Genomic DNA, 18,484 nt, shown 5'->3' on the forward strand with positions numbered 1-18,484 from the left:
AAGGTAACCTCATCGGGTAAGTCCCTAACATTATAGGGGTCATCTGGGACATGGGGCATCCCCAAACCAACCCAGCCAAACGACCCCAGTCTGGTTTTGACCCATGGAAAGGCCGGGTGGAAAATTGGTGTTGGTGACTGGTGAACATGGAGATTTTTCAGCAAACAATTACATTTTGTTCTCAAGATCTCCCAATTGTTAGAAAGGGTTTAGAAAGAGAACAATTAACAATGTTCCTAGCTGAGCGACAAGTATAGAGAGATTCAAAACATATACATTATCCAAGCCTAGGTCACACCTCAGTAACCACAGTTATATGCCCAAAACTGTTGTTTCTCTGTTCTGTTTTGCTTTTAATAGAGGTGTTATTTATTTACTTTTTATCCAATGCATTTTACTCAAGTCCCCACACCATGTTACACTTCTAAAGGTGGGTACACACTATTCAGATATATCTGCAGATCGAGTGACCTGCAGATGATGGTTGTTTGTAAATACTGAACAACCATCATGTGTCTGCCCGCAGGTCCCGGCGACCAGGGTGCGTGTCCCGTCGGCGGGGGCGTGTCCCACCCCCCTCCACGCGGCTGCCGCTGTGTGTGTGTATGGGCGATCGGCACCTGCCAATGGACAGATATGTCTGCAAACATATCTGTCCGTCGGCTGTGCAGTACAGGCAATGCGATATGTCGGTGAACGCCGACGTTCACCGACATATCGCAGGTACACACTTCCCGACGGGCAGCAGATACATTGACCGACCAATTGATCAGCCAATGTATCTGTCAGTATGTACCCAGCGTTAGAATTGTGAAATCTAATCCTGCCTGTAAACTATGTACAGATGTGTCCTTGCTCATAAAGCCTCAATACGCCTTGCAGTGCGATATGCCTGGCGTGAGTGAGCCATCAGGTCCCGTGCAACTCTGCTAGCGTCCAAGTCAAAATGTGATGCGATTAGGAAGCACCAAGAGATGGTGCTGATTAATTTGATATGCGATACTTGTATATCTGTGTGTGACAGACTGTAAACAGAACTTGGCGTGGAAAAGAGCTGTGGCCACTACTTCGCATGCTGATTGAGTCGATAAAGATATACAAGTGTCCTATGCATCCTAGTCACATCACACTGCGACTTAAGCTGGGTACCCACTATACAATTTTCTATCAGATATCTGTCCAATCTGGCTGGTTGGAATGAAAACCTGGTAATATATGGGAGGGAATGACAATCGTCCATTTGCTCACAAACACTGGAAAATAGCCAAAAATGGTTGTTCAGACAAATTGGTTAAAACACACAAATGTAACCAATTTGAACAATCTTTTTTGTCATTATTTCAGTGTTTAAACCCATAGGATCGACTGTCATTCCCTCCCATACATTACCAGGGTTTCATTCCAACCAGCCAGATTGGACAGATACTGTATCTGACAGAAAATTGTATAGTGGACGGCCAGCTTTAAACGCATTTTCGGCAAAATTGTCGCCTGGTGGTAGCAGAGTCTCACAGTACCAGGCATTAGAAGCGACTGCAGCAACGTCAAGTGAGGACACATATGTAGTGCTCTCGAGGAGTCTGCCTTGACTGGTACTTTCATGGGCATGAGGAACACCATGTGGAAATATTTATGCAGGGGGTATCTGTAGGGCCGTAATGTGGTTGTGTAACCAATGCCACCATCAAGGGAGCAGCACTGTTGCTGTCCCGACTGTAGCATTTTGCAGCTGATTGGGTGCATGGAGACGAACCCCATTACCTTGAAAGGCATCTACAGGATGAGCCTGTCAACGATCTTTCAGCTCTTCCAATGCTGATCTGTAATATCATGTCACGTAGGGATGTAGTTATGACCGGCGGCTGTGATGCCGCCGGACTCAATACCGACAAGGGACTTAAGATAGTGGTGAAATTACCAACACCTATCTTAATCCTGACGCCAGAACGCCGAAGGATGCCAGCCCAAGGTAAGCCGGGGGCGCCCTTTGTGTTAGTCGCGAGGAGGGGAGGGTTAGGTTTTTTGGGGAGGGAGGGGGGGGGGGGGGGAGAGTAGGGTTAGGCACCCCTAGGGGGAGGTTAGGTTTGGGCATCTCCACGGGAGGGTTATGTTTAGAGTGCAGTAAGGGGGAGGGGGTTGGGGGGGGGGGGAGAGGGGAAGGGATAGGGTACTTACCTGCCCTTTCAGGATCAGCCGCCAGGACTTCATACTCCTTTCGTCATGTACTCCATAGGTGGTGGATAATGGCCCAGGGTGGCCTTTTGTTCTGCTATGGCTCTAGGTATCTTGTAAATCACTTTTCATTGTTTGTCTTATTTTCATGTGTTGCTTATCTTACACATTGTAACCTATGTAGTGCGCCCAAGATGGCTGCCTCACCTGGTACTCGTGTGTAGAATGAACAATTCACGGTTCTGATGGTCTTGTACGGATAGTGTGCCTTGCCTAGTATTCTGTATCTCCCTGATTAAGTATCATTTCTTCCAGACAGTGCCTATGCCGCCCAGTGTAATCCTTTGCAGTGCACTTAAGATGGATGCCTTATCTAGAACCTTCATGGGTAGGATAAATAATCCTTTGAACTGATGATCCAAAATGGCTGCCTCACCTAAATTATGTTCATGGTCTCTGTATTTACTACAAATCTAAACTGCTGTACTGTATTACAGTATGTTCGTGGCTTTTGTATTTTATGCAAATGTAAATAGCCTTGTGTCCTATTAGAGAGAACTGCTACATAAATTAAATGATTAGATACTATAGTGTAAACTAAAATAAAACAAACAGAATTTTTAATTTGGCAAATAACTCTTACTTAACACTGGGGGAGATGTATTATAGCAGTACGGATTGAACTACTATACTGTAGCTTTTCCTGCTTCGCCTCTTTACCGAGGAGAAGCTGGAAGCAGTAACGACGAGATACAGTCAGGTCCATAAATATTGGGACATTGACAGAATTTTCATATTTTGGCCTCTATGCACCACCACAATGGCTTTGAAATGAAACAAACAAGATGTGATTTAACTTCAGACTTTCAGATTTAATTTGAGAGTAATTACATCCAAATCAGGTGAACGGTGTAGGAATTACAACAGTTTCTATATGTGCCTCCCACTTTTTAAGGGGCCAAAAGTAATGGAACTATCAACTCAAAAGCTATTTCATGGACAGGTGTGGGCTATTCCCTCGTTATTTCATTATCAATTAAGCAGGTAAAAGGTCTGGAGTTGATTCTAGGTGTGACATTTGCATTTGGAATCAGTTGATGTCGACTCTCAATATGAGATCCAAAGAGCTGTCACTATCAGTTAAGCAAGCCATCATTAGGCTGAAAATGACATATGAACATCTCGTCTGCCGGTGATGCCTGGCAAAGCTCACAGTGCATCAGCCTAGTGCTGATGCGCTGTCTCTCTCCTCTTGGCCGGCTCCACTGGGCATGTGCGAGATCTCACAAGCAGCCAGGGACAGTTTTAGCCTTGCTGTGGTGGTAGGGCAATGACAGCTGCAGCTATCAAATCGATAGCTGTCGGAACGGTCAGTGCCACTAACCGTTCATACATTACCTAGCATATCGGCGTGCTATCTTGTGGATAGCAGCGCTAATAATGACATGGACACATAGCACACCTGTCATTTACCACACATTTCCAAATTAATACATGGGGGTGAAGTGGTATCAGCAACACATAACACTAAACCCCCTAACACACTTTCATACATCTCCCCCAAATTGTTGTGTTCCAGTGCAGTTTAGAAGATGCATTCAAACCGGTTACAATACATACTATGAATGGTTGCTATGGATCACAGAACATTTAAAACTGAAAGCAGGTTTAATACTATATGATTTTAAAACTTCTAATACTTCTGTTTCCTTCACTAGACACAGTGACGATTAGATGGACAACCACTTATGGCGTAACTGATAAGCTGTACAGAGAGCTAACATGCAGACATGGTTTCTAAGATACCCATGAAAACTGCTGGCTTTATTACAGGCTGATATCAGTGGCCTGATATTACATCATCGGGGAGAGAAGGGGCAGCTATACTCCTACTGAGGACAAGCAGCTAAAACAGCGGTTTGCACAGCAACATGAGGTGGATAGATGGCTACACAAAACAAGAGAGAGGGGGGGACAGTTCTGGTTGGAAGCCAGAATTACCAATTCCAAAAACATTAGTACATGTTTTCCCTTACTAATTATTTTAGTCCCTGAAAACATCTGGCAAACCTTTCTTCCATGTTTGTGTCACTTTTACCATATGTTCATATATTTTGAATTTCTCTGTAAAAGGTGATATTTTTTATTTAGTAGCTTATTATAGAAAACCAAATTTGTACCAACAGAATAAACAATAAAACTCATGAACAATTAAAAGTTCTAACAGACACAAATTCAATACATTTTAGCTCTAAATACAGCTGACTAGGCTGAAGCCTAGTGCCCCGCAGGGAGAAGATGCAAGGCACATTCATAGTCAGCTGAGGTTTGTTTTGAGACAATTCTCAGCACACACAGGGGCAGGTGATTCTGCAGGACTACAGAACCACCACTGAGTGCAAAAATCCCCCAAGCCCCTGCCGCTACCGCAATCTCTGCTCACACTGTATAAGACCATACACTATTGCTCATTTTCAACTCAAGCATACCAGACCCACTCACCATACAGAACCTACAGTGGGGTGAAAGACTGAAGTGCTGGGGGGACCCAAAATACCTGAAAGCCTAGGGGCCCGGCCATGGGGTTAATACAGCCCTGACAATACCACAGAAAAGCTTTCCTGCAATACTAGAAATGCACAATGCCAGGGTCCCACACATCATGTGAAAAAGAAAGCACACCCTTTTCAAATCAGCATTTACATATCAGTATAGGAGTAACAATATGGCAGCACAGACGGTGTAATGGTTAGCATTACTGCCTCACAGCACTGAGGTCGTGGGTTCGATTCCCACCACGGCCCTAACTGTGCGGAGTTTGTATATTCTCCCTGTGCTTGCATGGTTTTCCTCCGGGTACTCCGGTTTCCTCCCACACTACAAAAATATACTGGTAGGTTAATTGGCTCCCAACACAAATTAACCCTAGTGTGAGTGTGTATGTGAGCATGTGGTAGGGAACTTAGATTGTAAGCTCCACTGGGGCAGGGACTGATGTGAATGGCCAACTATTCTCTGTAAAGCGCTGCGGAATATGTGTGCGCTATATAAATAACTGGTAATAAATCATTATTTTAAAAAAATCTTTTAGTCCCCACTAACCCCTAAAGTATTATAAATCTAATCTCTTGACACATGACCCAGAAAAATAATTTATTTTGTATTTATTTAACTCAAAATAAACTAGACGAAGAAGCCAGCTGTGAAAAGGTACACTGTTACTACTTCCATATCAAACTTTAAATACATGGGCATTCAGATGTGTGTCAACACCCAACTAAGTAGAAAAAACACCTGCAATGATATCAGAAAAAAAGAGGGAGAGAGTTTAAAGGCAGTTCCCAAATATTTGAAATCCATAATTTTGCCGCAATATGATAGTTGTAAATATTCCCAGAAGTGGAAACACAGCATTTTCACCCAAATACCGTACCAAATGAATCAATATACTAAAACCAAACGCTACATCCTGTGATCTACAGGCCTCTATCATCAGAAAAGTGTAAGGGAAGCCAGGAGAAAGGTCCTTTGCCTTCAAATAGCAATACTGCAGCACGGCATAGGTTAACAAAATTGCATCCCAACAAAACACAATACTACAGGAAACAAAAGTTCCCTGGGTAGACCAGACCAAGTTAGGCAAAAGCCAGACAGTGTATATTGCCACAGGAACCTTATAACAATACAAACCATCAAGCAGAGAGGTGATTAGGTGATTTAGAGCAGCTTTGTAGCCATACGACCTGGGTGTTTCCCCAGTCATTGAGTTCTCCATGGGGATTCTAGAGATCATGTGAGACTGTCTGCCAACTGAAGAATGGCATGCAACAGGATAATGATTATATGCGTATTTGCAAATCTACAACCAAATGAATTGATGAAAAACAAATTACGACTTTGGAATGATCCAGTCGAAGTCTAGACATTAACACTGAGATACTTTTGCTGGATAAACTGAAACATCAATTAACTGCAACAACACCCCAATAAGTATTAAGGATCTCAGATGTAGGAAGAGTCTTGTATATGGAGGCTGGAAGCTATTTAAATGTATTGTTCCAGTCAGTGACATTGTCTTATTTAAACTACTGGCATAATGTTGTGCATGTAGACAATCTAAAACACATTACCTAAATATTTAATAATTTTCCTTGGCCTGTGTGAAATGAATTAATTTTTTAGAACACTCTTCTAAAGCTGCATACACACGGTACCATCTGCACAATCAACAATGTCACTGAACGATTTCCCTTGAACTTTCTGTAGCGCAGGACAAACGATATTGGGTGTACACACTGACAGATATCTTTGAAAGATATCTTTCAGTGAAGTCATCCTGCCACATCTTCAAATAGGCAAATCTTGATGAAATCGTCCAAGTTGGCCTGCATGTACGGACTACCATAGATATCGTTATCATACATGCGGGAACATGTATCATTGGTCGTTCGTTTGATATCGTTAATGTTCATAGATATCGTACCGTGTGTACGCACACTAACAATGGACCTACTAGTCCCATGTTAACTGTTATATTTGAATACATTTTAATCCTCCTCTTTCCAAGATAGTAAAAGGGCAAGGCATCACTGCACTCGTCGATGTCCAGATTTCCTAAAAAGGGCGACTGTATGGCATATTAATTTATTTTTGGTTTATATCGTAGAGAAACCCCCCCACAAATTTAACATATAAGAGTAGACTGTCGAGAGGAGTGTGGTTAATTTTTAATGCATGGCTTCTTTATATTGACTTACATCTATTGAATAAAAAAAATTACAAAGCCAAATCTATTATATATTTGCCACGTGACATTAGATTGATCAAATTTAAGGACTCAGTATTCTATAAAAATAAATAAAATTAGTTTTTTTTTAATTAGATTATGTTGAAAAAAAATAAAGGAAAGACAGATGTATTGCAAGAATAAGGTTTACAACAACAAAGGTTACACATTAACCCATAGTGATAACATGAACATTAGACTAATATGTTCGCAATAAGCCTGATTATACTGGTCTAGATCTTTCTGCTATAGAGTGCTCATTAAAGCATGATATTCAATTGCAAATATACATATCGTCTGTGGGCTTGCACCTATAGCTAGGAAAGAAGTGGACTATAGGCAAGATAAATTAAGGTACACAGCAACGCAAACAGCAGCTGCACTTAGTCATGCAACATCCAATGAAACATCTGTCAGTGGCTGCATTTGGAGAAAGGTAGTGGGTGACCTAGAACAAAAGACCATGTAAACCAGTCCTGCCCCACATAACAAGTTGGGTATGGGATGCCGGGGTCGCACCGGGATCCCGACAGGGTTAGCATACAGACACTTGTTGGCCGGTATGCTAACCTTCCCTGCCTGGTGCCTGAATCTAACTTCCCCCCTAGTGCTTAAATCTAACCTCCCCCTCCCCGCACACTAAACATAACCCTCCCCCCCTAGTGCCTAACCCTAGCCCCTAAACCTAACCCTCCCCTCAACCTTGCTACTTACATTCAGACAGGCGTCGGGATTCCGGCGCCAGTAATGTAAGCTCCAGCATCCCACTTGCCGGGATGCTTAACGTAACTATTTGTCACTTGGTATTATAATAAAAAAGATATTAAACAAAAAAAAAAAACAGGCCCATATTGTTCCAATGTAAACCGTTATATTTGAATACATTTTAATATCAAATAAGTTTAATGGTTTAAGATTTTCAGTGTACGATTGCCACACTGCAGTAAAAAGAAACCTTGTATGTGGTCATCATACAGTTTAATGGTGCTGTATGGTTTTATTATAAAAGTGCCAGAGCAAAAACTTTATGGTCAAAACAAGACATGCGAAGTACAGATGTGTCCACATATATCTATCCTCCGTGCGCTACAAGTCGCGTTAGACATAACGCGTTAGCATCGTGCAACTAGGTAGTGACGATTGTCTTTTCGTGAGACTTTCTCCCTAAAGGCCCCCAAACACGGGTTGATAAAGCAGGGGATCCGACTGATTGGTGCAATTTGCATGATATATCGCACCGTGTATGGCCCTGATGTCGGGCCGAGCTCGCTCCTGTGGGGTCGTACATCGCACCCCCTGATCTTTCTGCAGAACCACAAGATCAGGGGATGCAATGTGCGATCCCACGGATTGATATGCGGGTGAGAGGGGGGGGAAGCCTGCATATCGGGTGGTCGGCCACCCGATTGCACAGTGTGTGCGGACCGCCTGATATAACGGACGACGTATCCCTTGTCGCCTTGCACAGTGCCATTGCACCGTTTATGGGGACCTTTTCAGTGCATATTATTCACAAAGCAATGCGAATAAGGCACACAAGCTTCTTATCCGGTTTAAAATTATATGCAGCATACCTATATTCTGTGTGCGACTGTGGTTATATCTGCATGCAAAATGCTATGCTACAGTGTTAGCGGCTGTAACGTAGCACTTTGCATTCAGATAGAGCCGCAGTCGCACACAGAATATAGGCATGCTGCATATCATTTTAATCAGCATAAGCTGCTTGTGCATCACATTCGCATCGCTTTGCGAAGTAGACGCATTGTAAGGGAAAACGACGCACAAAAAGACAATCGGTGCTACAGAGTAGTGTCATGGCATGCCGCTACTAGAAGGGCTGTTTAACGCACAAGGCGGCTAGATATATGTGGACACAATTTGTATTAACAGCTAAATCAGATGTAAAAATGGTACAAGAGCCCAGGGAAACACTAAGGCCACAGACAAGGCTTCCCATAACACTTCTATGTCCATCTGAATCCATTATAAAAGTGTATTTACCAGAATCTTCTCATGGGACTGGTGGCAATACATTTTGCTGTTTACATTCCAATACATGCTAAAACTATCCAGACGGACCAGCTAGAGAAGATAGAAAAAGACAAGATGGTGAGCTCATTATCATACATGAATAAATTTAGCTATTCATCTAGTATATATTATATTTTAATTACAAAAAAATTGCAAGGTGCACAAATAAGCTGTCTTTAAAAAAAAAAAAATATATATATATATATATATATATATATAAGACATATTTCAACAAGATATACTCAGTGGACTATTAAAATTATATAGCCCAGTATTTTATTCTATTTTTTTTTTTAGTAGTCTAAAATGTAAAAGGTAATAGGAATAATGGACTGAATTTGCATAGCCTGTCTGCCAAACGTTTTCATATGTCCATTACACTTATTTGGCATCATTGGCTAGTTAATCTGCTAGTGGACCATTGATATAAAATAAGTCTCATCCTTGTCTGAATAACCTTTATATTCCACTTATGATTTTATCTACAAATTTGCAATTATAAACATCCAATAACCCTGTTCTGCAACATACACTGTAGTTTGTCTTATTTTGTTATGTATGCCATAGTTGAACATTCGTTGGTTATGCCAAATACGAGAGAAACAAGCTTATTTGATAGCTAAATATAAATATATTTTGCAAATGCAGTCATTAGGTCATATTTGTTACAAAGCTCAGCTAAATAAGAAAGTTGCCCTATTCTTCATAGACCAATAGAATTCCGTACAGTTTACTCAAACACAAATATATATATATATATATATATATATATATATATATATATATAAAAAGGTGGGGCCTTATTCCACCAGAATATGTATTTATTGGAATCACAGTCTCATGCAGCAGAACGTGTCATTGTCCCATCATGGCTGTTACCTTGTTTATTATCTTAGCAGCTTCATTTAATATGCATGGCACCCAGTTCTCATTGGAAGTCTGTTAGAAACAAAGAAAAATTAAAATTAAGAATAAAAATGCAACCAAAGCAAATTATCAGATGCACTTATAAATAAATTCCGCATTTGCAAAGTAGAAAGAAACATACCATTCAAGAGCATTCACAATACTTGTGACTAATTTGGTTAATGTAAAATATATTATATATTATATGCAAAACCATTGAATAAACAAGAAATATAAAGGGTGTGCATAAAACTGGTGAATATAAAAATGTACATGTCACCATGTGACTTTAGACATTATAATGTATGTACATATACAAAAATATATCTATGCAAAGTATACAGGTTGTGTCTCCCATATGCAAATATGCCAATATCCAAATACAGCGAGACTGAGATAGTGACACCTTTACGTTTTGATGGTTCAATGTATACAAACTTTATTTAATTCGCAAAATTATTTAAAATATTGTATAACATTTTCTTCGGGCTGTGTATAAGATGTATATGAAACAAACTTTGTTTGATGCACAAAATTATTGAAAAAGTATAAAAATGCAATTAGGATGTGTGCATAAGGTGTGTATGAAACAAAGAAATTCTGTGTTTAGACTTGGCTCACATTCTCAAGAATGTCTCTCATTATGTAACACCCTCGGTGGTTACAAATACCATACATTTCATATATTTACATCCAAAAAGGATTTAGATTCATTATTTAAAGTTAATAAATAATACATATACGATATCTGTGAAATGATGAATGTATAGCGGTTATTGAAAACATGTATGATGTGTATGGGTAATGGCATGCTATTGTGGTTCATTATATATGTATATAGACACTAACATTTATAATATGTAATGCTTGTATGTATAATTTATAAGGTAAAAAGTATGTGTTTCATGTATTTACATAAGTTTATATGGTACTTTTTCTTTGGTGGGGATGTGCCCCAGTGTATGGGACAAACATACACTATAGAAGAAGGTGGCGGAGTGATATGGCAGGGGAGTGATTTGGTTCCTGTCAGGGAAAGAGGGCCAGGGACAGAGAGAGACGAAAAGGTGCTGCCAGCAGACTCCAGTGCTCATCCCCCTCGTGTCCCTAGCGGCAGCTGACCAGTAAATATGCTGCCGGGGGGTGGAGTCAGACAGGAAGCAGGGAAGCCAGTGGGAGCAGAGGCATGCACCTGGCCGGAGAGAAGGCTGAAGGTGCGGGCATCTGGAGCAGTGAGCAGAAGTGAAGGTGCCGAGTGTGGCCAGTGACAGCCGTGGCATAGTAGTGAAGCAGCGCAGTTTGGACAGTCAGCTGTGTAAAGGGAGGTGGAGCTGTTCTGTCACTGGGGTTACCCTGGTAATAATAGGAGACTGCCGCTCAGCACCAGTGCCTGCAAACTCCAGACTGGCAGCCAATGTCATTTAACTGTTGGATCCATCCCTGAAGAGGTGGTGATACATTTAAGAGGTTGGAGCCATAGCCCAGGAGGTGGTGATACATTACTGTGGGGATGTTTATTCAGCAGCCTAGTATCCACAAAATCATCCCATAAGTGGATTGGAGTGGGTGCATCCATAGGACTACAGTGGTGTTGGGATGTAATATATACAAAGGGAACAAAATAGAGACCACAGAGAGTTTGTCCTTTAGAAAAGAAACAAACAGTCCTGTCAACAGACTATAATGCCTGCTGTACTAACTTTATTATAGGGAATCGTTGGGGGAGGAGTATATGCACAGCTAGGTTACACTGCCTGAAGCAGTTAATGGCTACTGTGATCTATATTTAACTTTAGAGCATTGAAGCATTTAAATAGTTAACTATAAAAGCTAATAGAGGTGTCAGGAATATAGATTGCAGAGAAGGTGCAAGGAAGTAAATGATAAACCTACACAAGGACATCCAGAGAGGAATTACAGTTAGCCGTACCACCTGGAGCACATCTTATAATACGTATATAAAGTATGAGATAGAAACCCTTCAAAACTTACTTCCACCTCATAACTTTACCCCTAAAGGAACACTTAAACACGGTTTGTGCTTCATACAGTAAGTCATGGATTCACAGGCACAATAAGGACCACAGAGCCACAATAGGATTTTCAGGACTCAATATTAAGGATCCTTATAGGTTTCATGATAAATTTTTTGTTCAGGTACGTTAAATACCTCTGAAGGTGTAAAAGTGTGTATTATTGTGCTGCAATATTCTGTCATATAGTAATATCTTTTTAATCTACGTTGAACTATTTATATAAATGGAACTGTTGAAAGATATATTCACTATCTCATTATTTACCTGGAGGAAGATGCAAGGTATCCAGGTCACAGGAGTGTAAATGAAAACGAGGAACAGGTGAATAATCGTTATATATGTATATAGTGGGTGATGTTTATGTTATGCGACTCAGTACACTTGACTATAGGTGATAGTAAATATATTACAAGTTTATTAGGCTTACCCAAGCAAGCCTAAATTGCTTAATAGAGTTTTCCCAAGGACGCCCAGACCGACTACCAATACTTGGGTGGAGGCACTGATAGAAGTGTACATCACTTGACGGACAGTTAAGGGTGGGTAAATCCTAGAAACCTAAGGTCCCTTTATAGAGTAAAGGGGAGTTACAATTATGGTATGCAAATATTTCAAAACACAGAAAATCTGATATACAAAATACTTCTAGTCCCAAGCATTTTGGATATGGGAGACTCAACCTGTATAAATGTGTGTATGTGTGAACACAGTGGAATACAAAAGTATTAGAGTCAACAGAGTTGTCTGTATTACAAATGTCACATACACAGATTGTTTCAGACAATACTTTATTGTGAACCAGTAGGCTTATAAAACTAGTTTCAAACTACTAATTTATTATTTGTTTAACTAGTATTGCTGGGCATTCCAGTAGAACTAATCACACTTTCAAATGTCCCGAAGTGACTTCAGCACGAAAACCTATGCCTCATGGAAAAGGGCTACCTGTTCCTGTACCGTGTGTGTGTGTAACAGTGAATCAGAGACATCAGATGAAACAAAGTAAGAATATACAGAAATTACAGCAGAGTATAACTCTAAAACTCAAGACAAATCACCTCACATCACAAAACAGGAAGAATTCAAAGATTTGGTTTGTGAATTGAAGCTGTCAAAACAAAACAAACTTTTGGATTCTAGGCTGCAACAGTGGAACTTTCTGGCTCAAGGTACGACAATTTCAAGTTTTAGAACAATAAACTTTTCTTTGGCAAAAATTCTTGAAAGGAAAAATGAAATGTGTGTGTACTGATTTTAATGGTTTAAGGATGGAGTTTGGCGTCCATCACAATACTAGTGAGTGGCGACTGTTTATTGATTCCTCGAAGAGTAGTCTGAAAGTAGTGTTACGCCATAATGGGAACAAACTCCCTTTAGTGCCTCAGGCCTGACAGTGGACATGAAAGAAACTTATTGTTGGAGTGAATAAAGTATAAAAATCATGGATGTAATCTTTGTTGTTGTCACTTAAAGGTGGTTGCACTACTGTTAAGTTTGCAAGGTGGATTCACAAAGTTTTCTGTGTTTATGGGACAGCAGACACACTACAAATCACTATATCATAAATAAGTGGCCAGAGAGAGAAACCTATGTTGCTGGAGAGAAAAACGTCAAGAACACTCCATTGGATGAGCCGCAAAAAAATCATTTTACCTTCGCTTTACATTAAGTTGGGCCTAATGATTAATATCGTAACAGCTGGATAAAGCCAGGGCTTTCAGGGATCTGAACAAAATGTAAAGCTAAAAAAAAGGCATATTTGTTGGCCCCCAAATAAGGAAACTACTAACAACGCTAAATTGACGGAAATTGAGTCTGCTGCTTGGTCCTCCTTCAAGGCTGCTCTGTTTGAATTCTTAAGGAACAGAAAAGAGACCAACTACATGTCACCCGCTTGACCACATATGCTTTGGGGTACATTGTCATTTTGGGATCTGTGGACCAAGTGAGGAGGTGGCTGGTGTCCGGGACCTTCAACCCCTTACTGTTTCCATCTGAGGCTTACTGGGTATCCCTATCATAACTGATCCTTATTTTGCATCATACTTGCGATGCTATATGATTTTGTTTTTATATAGAATGTGAGTGTATCACTTTAATAAATCTTTGTATGTTTTAATACGTCACCGCACTATTTTTCGCTATTTCTTTCTGTATTTGAGAATTATATTTGAAAGGGACAGCTTACTCTATGAAAAGTACAGAAGAAGTGGAGAGCAAATCCCCTTCTGGAAGAAATTATTTGGAGTCTGGAGAAACTAAACTCTTTGTTCTATTGGGAGATCAATAGATGTAAGAGACTATTTCCTTACAAATTTTGACTATTGACAGTGCCTGAGTGGAACTACATATATCATTTGTGTATGGGTTGTGTAAGTGATGAACAGGGGGAATAATTTCACTGAGACATTCTGACAATGAGGCATCACTACCAAGGACGTTGGGACCCTGCAATGATGGGTGACTACTGCTGGTTCTTTTTTAGTGAGACCAATTAGACACTGTACAAACTGAAAGCGTCAACATCCTATTTCTTAGTCTAAAGCAAAGTGACTTTAAAATGTATCTTTTATTAACAATTACATTATTGCTAATTTGGATTAAGAGTTTCTGAAGCTCAGTTTCTGCAGTTTTTAAGCATTTCTGTAGTTTTATTAGTATTTTATAAATGATTATAAATGAGAATATTTTAATTTGAAGTTTTTACTTACAGATGTGCTCACAACGCGGGAGCTCAGTGTGACTTGGCAGCGCTGAGCATCTTTTCGTGTACCTTTTTACCTTCAAATGTGTCTTATTCTCACAGTGATGTGAATAGCACAAGCAGCTTCTGTTGATTAAAATGATATGCAGCATGCCTATGCTCTGTGTGTATCTGCAGGTATATCTGCATGCTAAACACTATGTTTCAATGTTACAGCCTGTAACACTAACGTAGCATTTCACATGCAGATACACCCACAGACGCACACAGAACATAGGCATGCTGCATATCATTTTAATCAGCAGAAGCTGATTGTGTTATCTATTCGCATTTTGTGCGAATAAGACACATTTGAAGGTAAAAAGACAGACAAGATGCTCAGCGCTACCGAGTCACACCACGGAGCGATTAGTAGGGCTGTTTAATGCGCCAGGCGGCTAATGTATGTGGACTCATCCGTATATTACTTTTTTCAGATATAGCCATTACCTACTTTAGTTATTTGTGTGTATCTAATAAATGTGACGTGATTGAGAAAATCAGATTTTTCCACTGAATTCAGCAACCCTATATTATGCGAAAACACATTCACATGCTAGATGCAGAGAATTTTTTAATTTTTGTTGAGTTGTGTTATTAGAAGCAATGAAAGGCTTTACTAGGGTGTATTTGGATGATTTTGCCATTTTTAGTGTTGCATGTGAACATCATTAACTTCATGTATGTGTGGTACTAGAATACATTCTAAGTGCAGGTTTTATAAACTATTGTTTTGACCAAATTAACTTTATCTTGTTTCATATCTATGACGTAGTTTCGGATGGGTGACCACTCAGACTTCATCCAGCCAAAGTGAAAACTATGAAGTCCTGACTTACCACGTAACCTCAACAGCAAGTCATCTTAAGCACAAGATGGGTATCACAGAAAATGTATACCAAACTTTAGCACTCTAGCTAAAAAATGTATACATCTGACAAGTAGCAACAAACCTTACTCTGAATTGTAGCTACTGCAGTTATAGATTAATTCAAAACTGCATCATATCAGTCACTGGTATTAACTTCCCCTGCACAATGGCACTACTAGTATATACAACCCTGCAGCAGCACTGTCTACAGGAAGAATACATTACAGAGCAAAAATTTAATTTTTAAATAAAATATTTAATTGTAGAGAACCTGGTGATAGGTCTGTTTTAAGAATATTAGCAAGTTCATATGCAAGTGTGCCAAATTTCATAGCATCACAACTCACAGAACCCTGCTTTGCAATGGTTTACATTGAACGCATTTGTAGAGTCAGCTGATAAATAAGAGAATGATAATCTGGATTTACCTGAAGACTCAGCTCAGCGAGAGTGACTCCTACAGATACCGGTACATCCACATCAGTAATCTGTAAATACAATGCAAGGGCTTTCACATAAAATGTACTGACTTCTGAACATAAAGTCTCCATATATGTGGATTATACAATACTCAAAAAAATTAAAACACACAAGAGAGAACATTTGCAAAAACCAGAAACACACAAAATTTGAAATACAGTAGATTTTAAAAATAAGAAAATTAAAGCAAATATATGGTTCCTAAGTGTATAGCACAGAGTTTCATTAAGCGATCAATTACTATGAATTAGTACAGTAAATTTGAAATAGAATGTTATTTTTTGCAATGTAAAACTCGAAGAAAAATAATGTACTGCTGACGGAACCTTTAAACAAATATGACAAGAGTGGAGGAAGAGCCTGGAGATTTTATTGAGTATTTTGGTTGAAGGAGTGAAATAGGTGAACTTGGTACTACAAATATGTGGCCAATAAGATAGTGATATTCTCTAGAAATAGTAGCAACGGGATGGTGAAAGAAAGCAGTCACTGGGTTACCGTAACTGGCAGTGATTTTGACGTAACTAGACAGATGTACCAAAGGGGGCAGAGAGTTTAGGACAGGACTAGAAAATATACAAAACATCTCCTACACCCTACACATCTGGGGGAATATTTGCATAGTCTCACTGGGCATAGACTACCTGCTGTAAATAACCAGATACAGAGTCATTATATTATACTGTAAAGGTCACTTCATAGGCTCACAGACATATATAGTATGCTGATTTTTTTAGCAGCAGAGTCCTTATTAGACCGCTCAAAAACTGCCTGCTCTGTCAAAGTATATATTTAGCAGTAAGTTATTCTCCCCTCTCTCTACAGCAGCTAGACAATATATTATGTACATAAAAAATACTTTCTAGATGGTATTAGGAAATGAGGCTGGTACGGACCTAGCTAGGCAAATGCACATGAGCAGTGTCGGGCTGCACCTATGAGTACGGCTGACAGGTAGAGATCTGCAGGGTCCCTCTCTGAAAAATGTAGTGATACAGTAGCCCATAGGCTATTATGTACTAACTCCATCTGAAGATGCTGTTAGCTACCGAGGCCTGAGTACCGAGTGCCATTATCGCATTTCCTATAAACAGCTATGGAGAATGCTTTTGTGAACATCGCATTTCCTATAAACAGCTATGGAGAATGCTTTTGTGAACATCGCATTTCCTATAAACAGCTATGGAGAATGCTTTTGTGAACATCGCATTTCCTATAAACAGCTATGGAGAATGCTTTTGTGAACGATAGCAGAGGCATCATAGCAAATATTTCCTATGGGTCTGACTGAAGATTGGAACGGGCGTTAAACTGACTGAGCCATGGGGCTGGTCAGTTTAATAAATGTGTTTATATATATATATATATATATAGCATGTTATCGGAGATAAATGAAAAAATTATATATAGTCACAGTACACTTGAATTAAGCCATTTTTAGATATGTAGTGTATGTATGTGACATATATACTGTGTGTGTGTGTGTGTGTGTGTGTGTGTGTGTGTGTGTGTGTGTGTGTGTGTGTGTGTGTGTGTGTGTGTGTGTGTGTGTGTGTGTATATATATATATATATATATATATATATCTGCTGTCGAGGTCAGATAATTGGATATGATCGCTTGCAATCATTATCTGAAGATTTCGTCTATGGACTGATGACGAATTGCTTGGATGCTACTCTGCGTGAGCGCAATTCCATTATGCACAAGTATATATTTATATTACTACAAGGTTTAGTGTGGAAAACAGGTTTGGTGTGTATGTCTGTGGGTGTTTGCATATGTTTTGGGAGACTCCGCATGCTAATACATTTTTAATTATTTGTTACAGGCATACTGTAACAGTCTAAATGCAAGGTTGAAAATCATTGTCGGGAACCTGCAGATCATTAACAATTGTATACCTTTTTGTTCAGTGCTGTTTTGGTTCATAGGAACTGATACCTACACTCTAATTAAGTGGAGAAAAGCCTGTCGCAAGCTACCGGACAGGGTGGCAACGGCAAACAGCTGAGGGTCTCCCCCTGCTTGGAAGTGAACCTTGCTGCTTGTGACACCTTTTACTGTAGTTTGGGCAGCTTGTTGAAGTACGTCAGAAATGGATAATATATATATTAATCCATCACAAATACACTGAATTACATAACACACACACATAGACTTACATGCATACACATACGCACGCACCTTTGAAGTGCACACAAACCCACACATAAGCGCAACGCAAACTAGTGAAACTACACAATATTCTCACACTTACAATAACTTATAAAAAGGCTCCTTCACATTAAACGTGATATTAGAGGTTTCAGTAGCATATAATTATGTTGTGATATGTATGTATATGGTAGTTAAAGTATAGAACTATTAGACATGTCATGTTTGGTACCATTCTAAACCCCTGTTTATTTGCAGATCTTCGGTTCTATCGGCAAGGAGATCGCAGCAGGCATTCA

At 39.6% G+C, this 18,484-nt stretch overlaps 1 protein-coding gene across 1 annotated transcript in view; it reads right to left on the reverse strand.

Moving 5' to 3' along the window:
• The window catches only part of VPS13C (vacuolar protein sorting 13 homolog C), a 452,448-nt gene that overhangs the window by 324,154 nt on the left and 109,810 nt on the right, over nt 1-18,484 (reverse strand). The window contains exons 9-11 of the mRNA XM_088446402.1: nt 15,977-16,036; nt 9,872-9,931; nt 8,963-9,043 (exon numbers count right to left, since the gene is read on the reverse strand). Of these exons, the coding sequence (XP_088302528.1) occupies nt 8,963-9,043; nt 9,872-9,931; nt 15,977-16,036 (201 nt within the window). The remainder of the gene's footprint in view (nt 1-8,962; nt 9,044-9,871; nt 9,932-15,976; nt 16,037-18,484) is intronic.

Source organism: Taudactylus pleione, unplaced genomic scaffold (assembly GCF_031769625.1).
Source record: "Taudactylus pleione unplaced genomic scaffold, aTauple2 ptg000019l, whole genome shotgun sequence".
Classification (NCBI taxonomy): domain Eukaryota; kingdom Metazoa; phylum Chordata; class Amphibia; order Anura; family Myobatrachidae; genus Taudactylus; species Taudactylus pleione.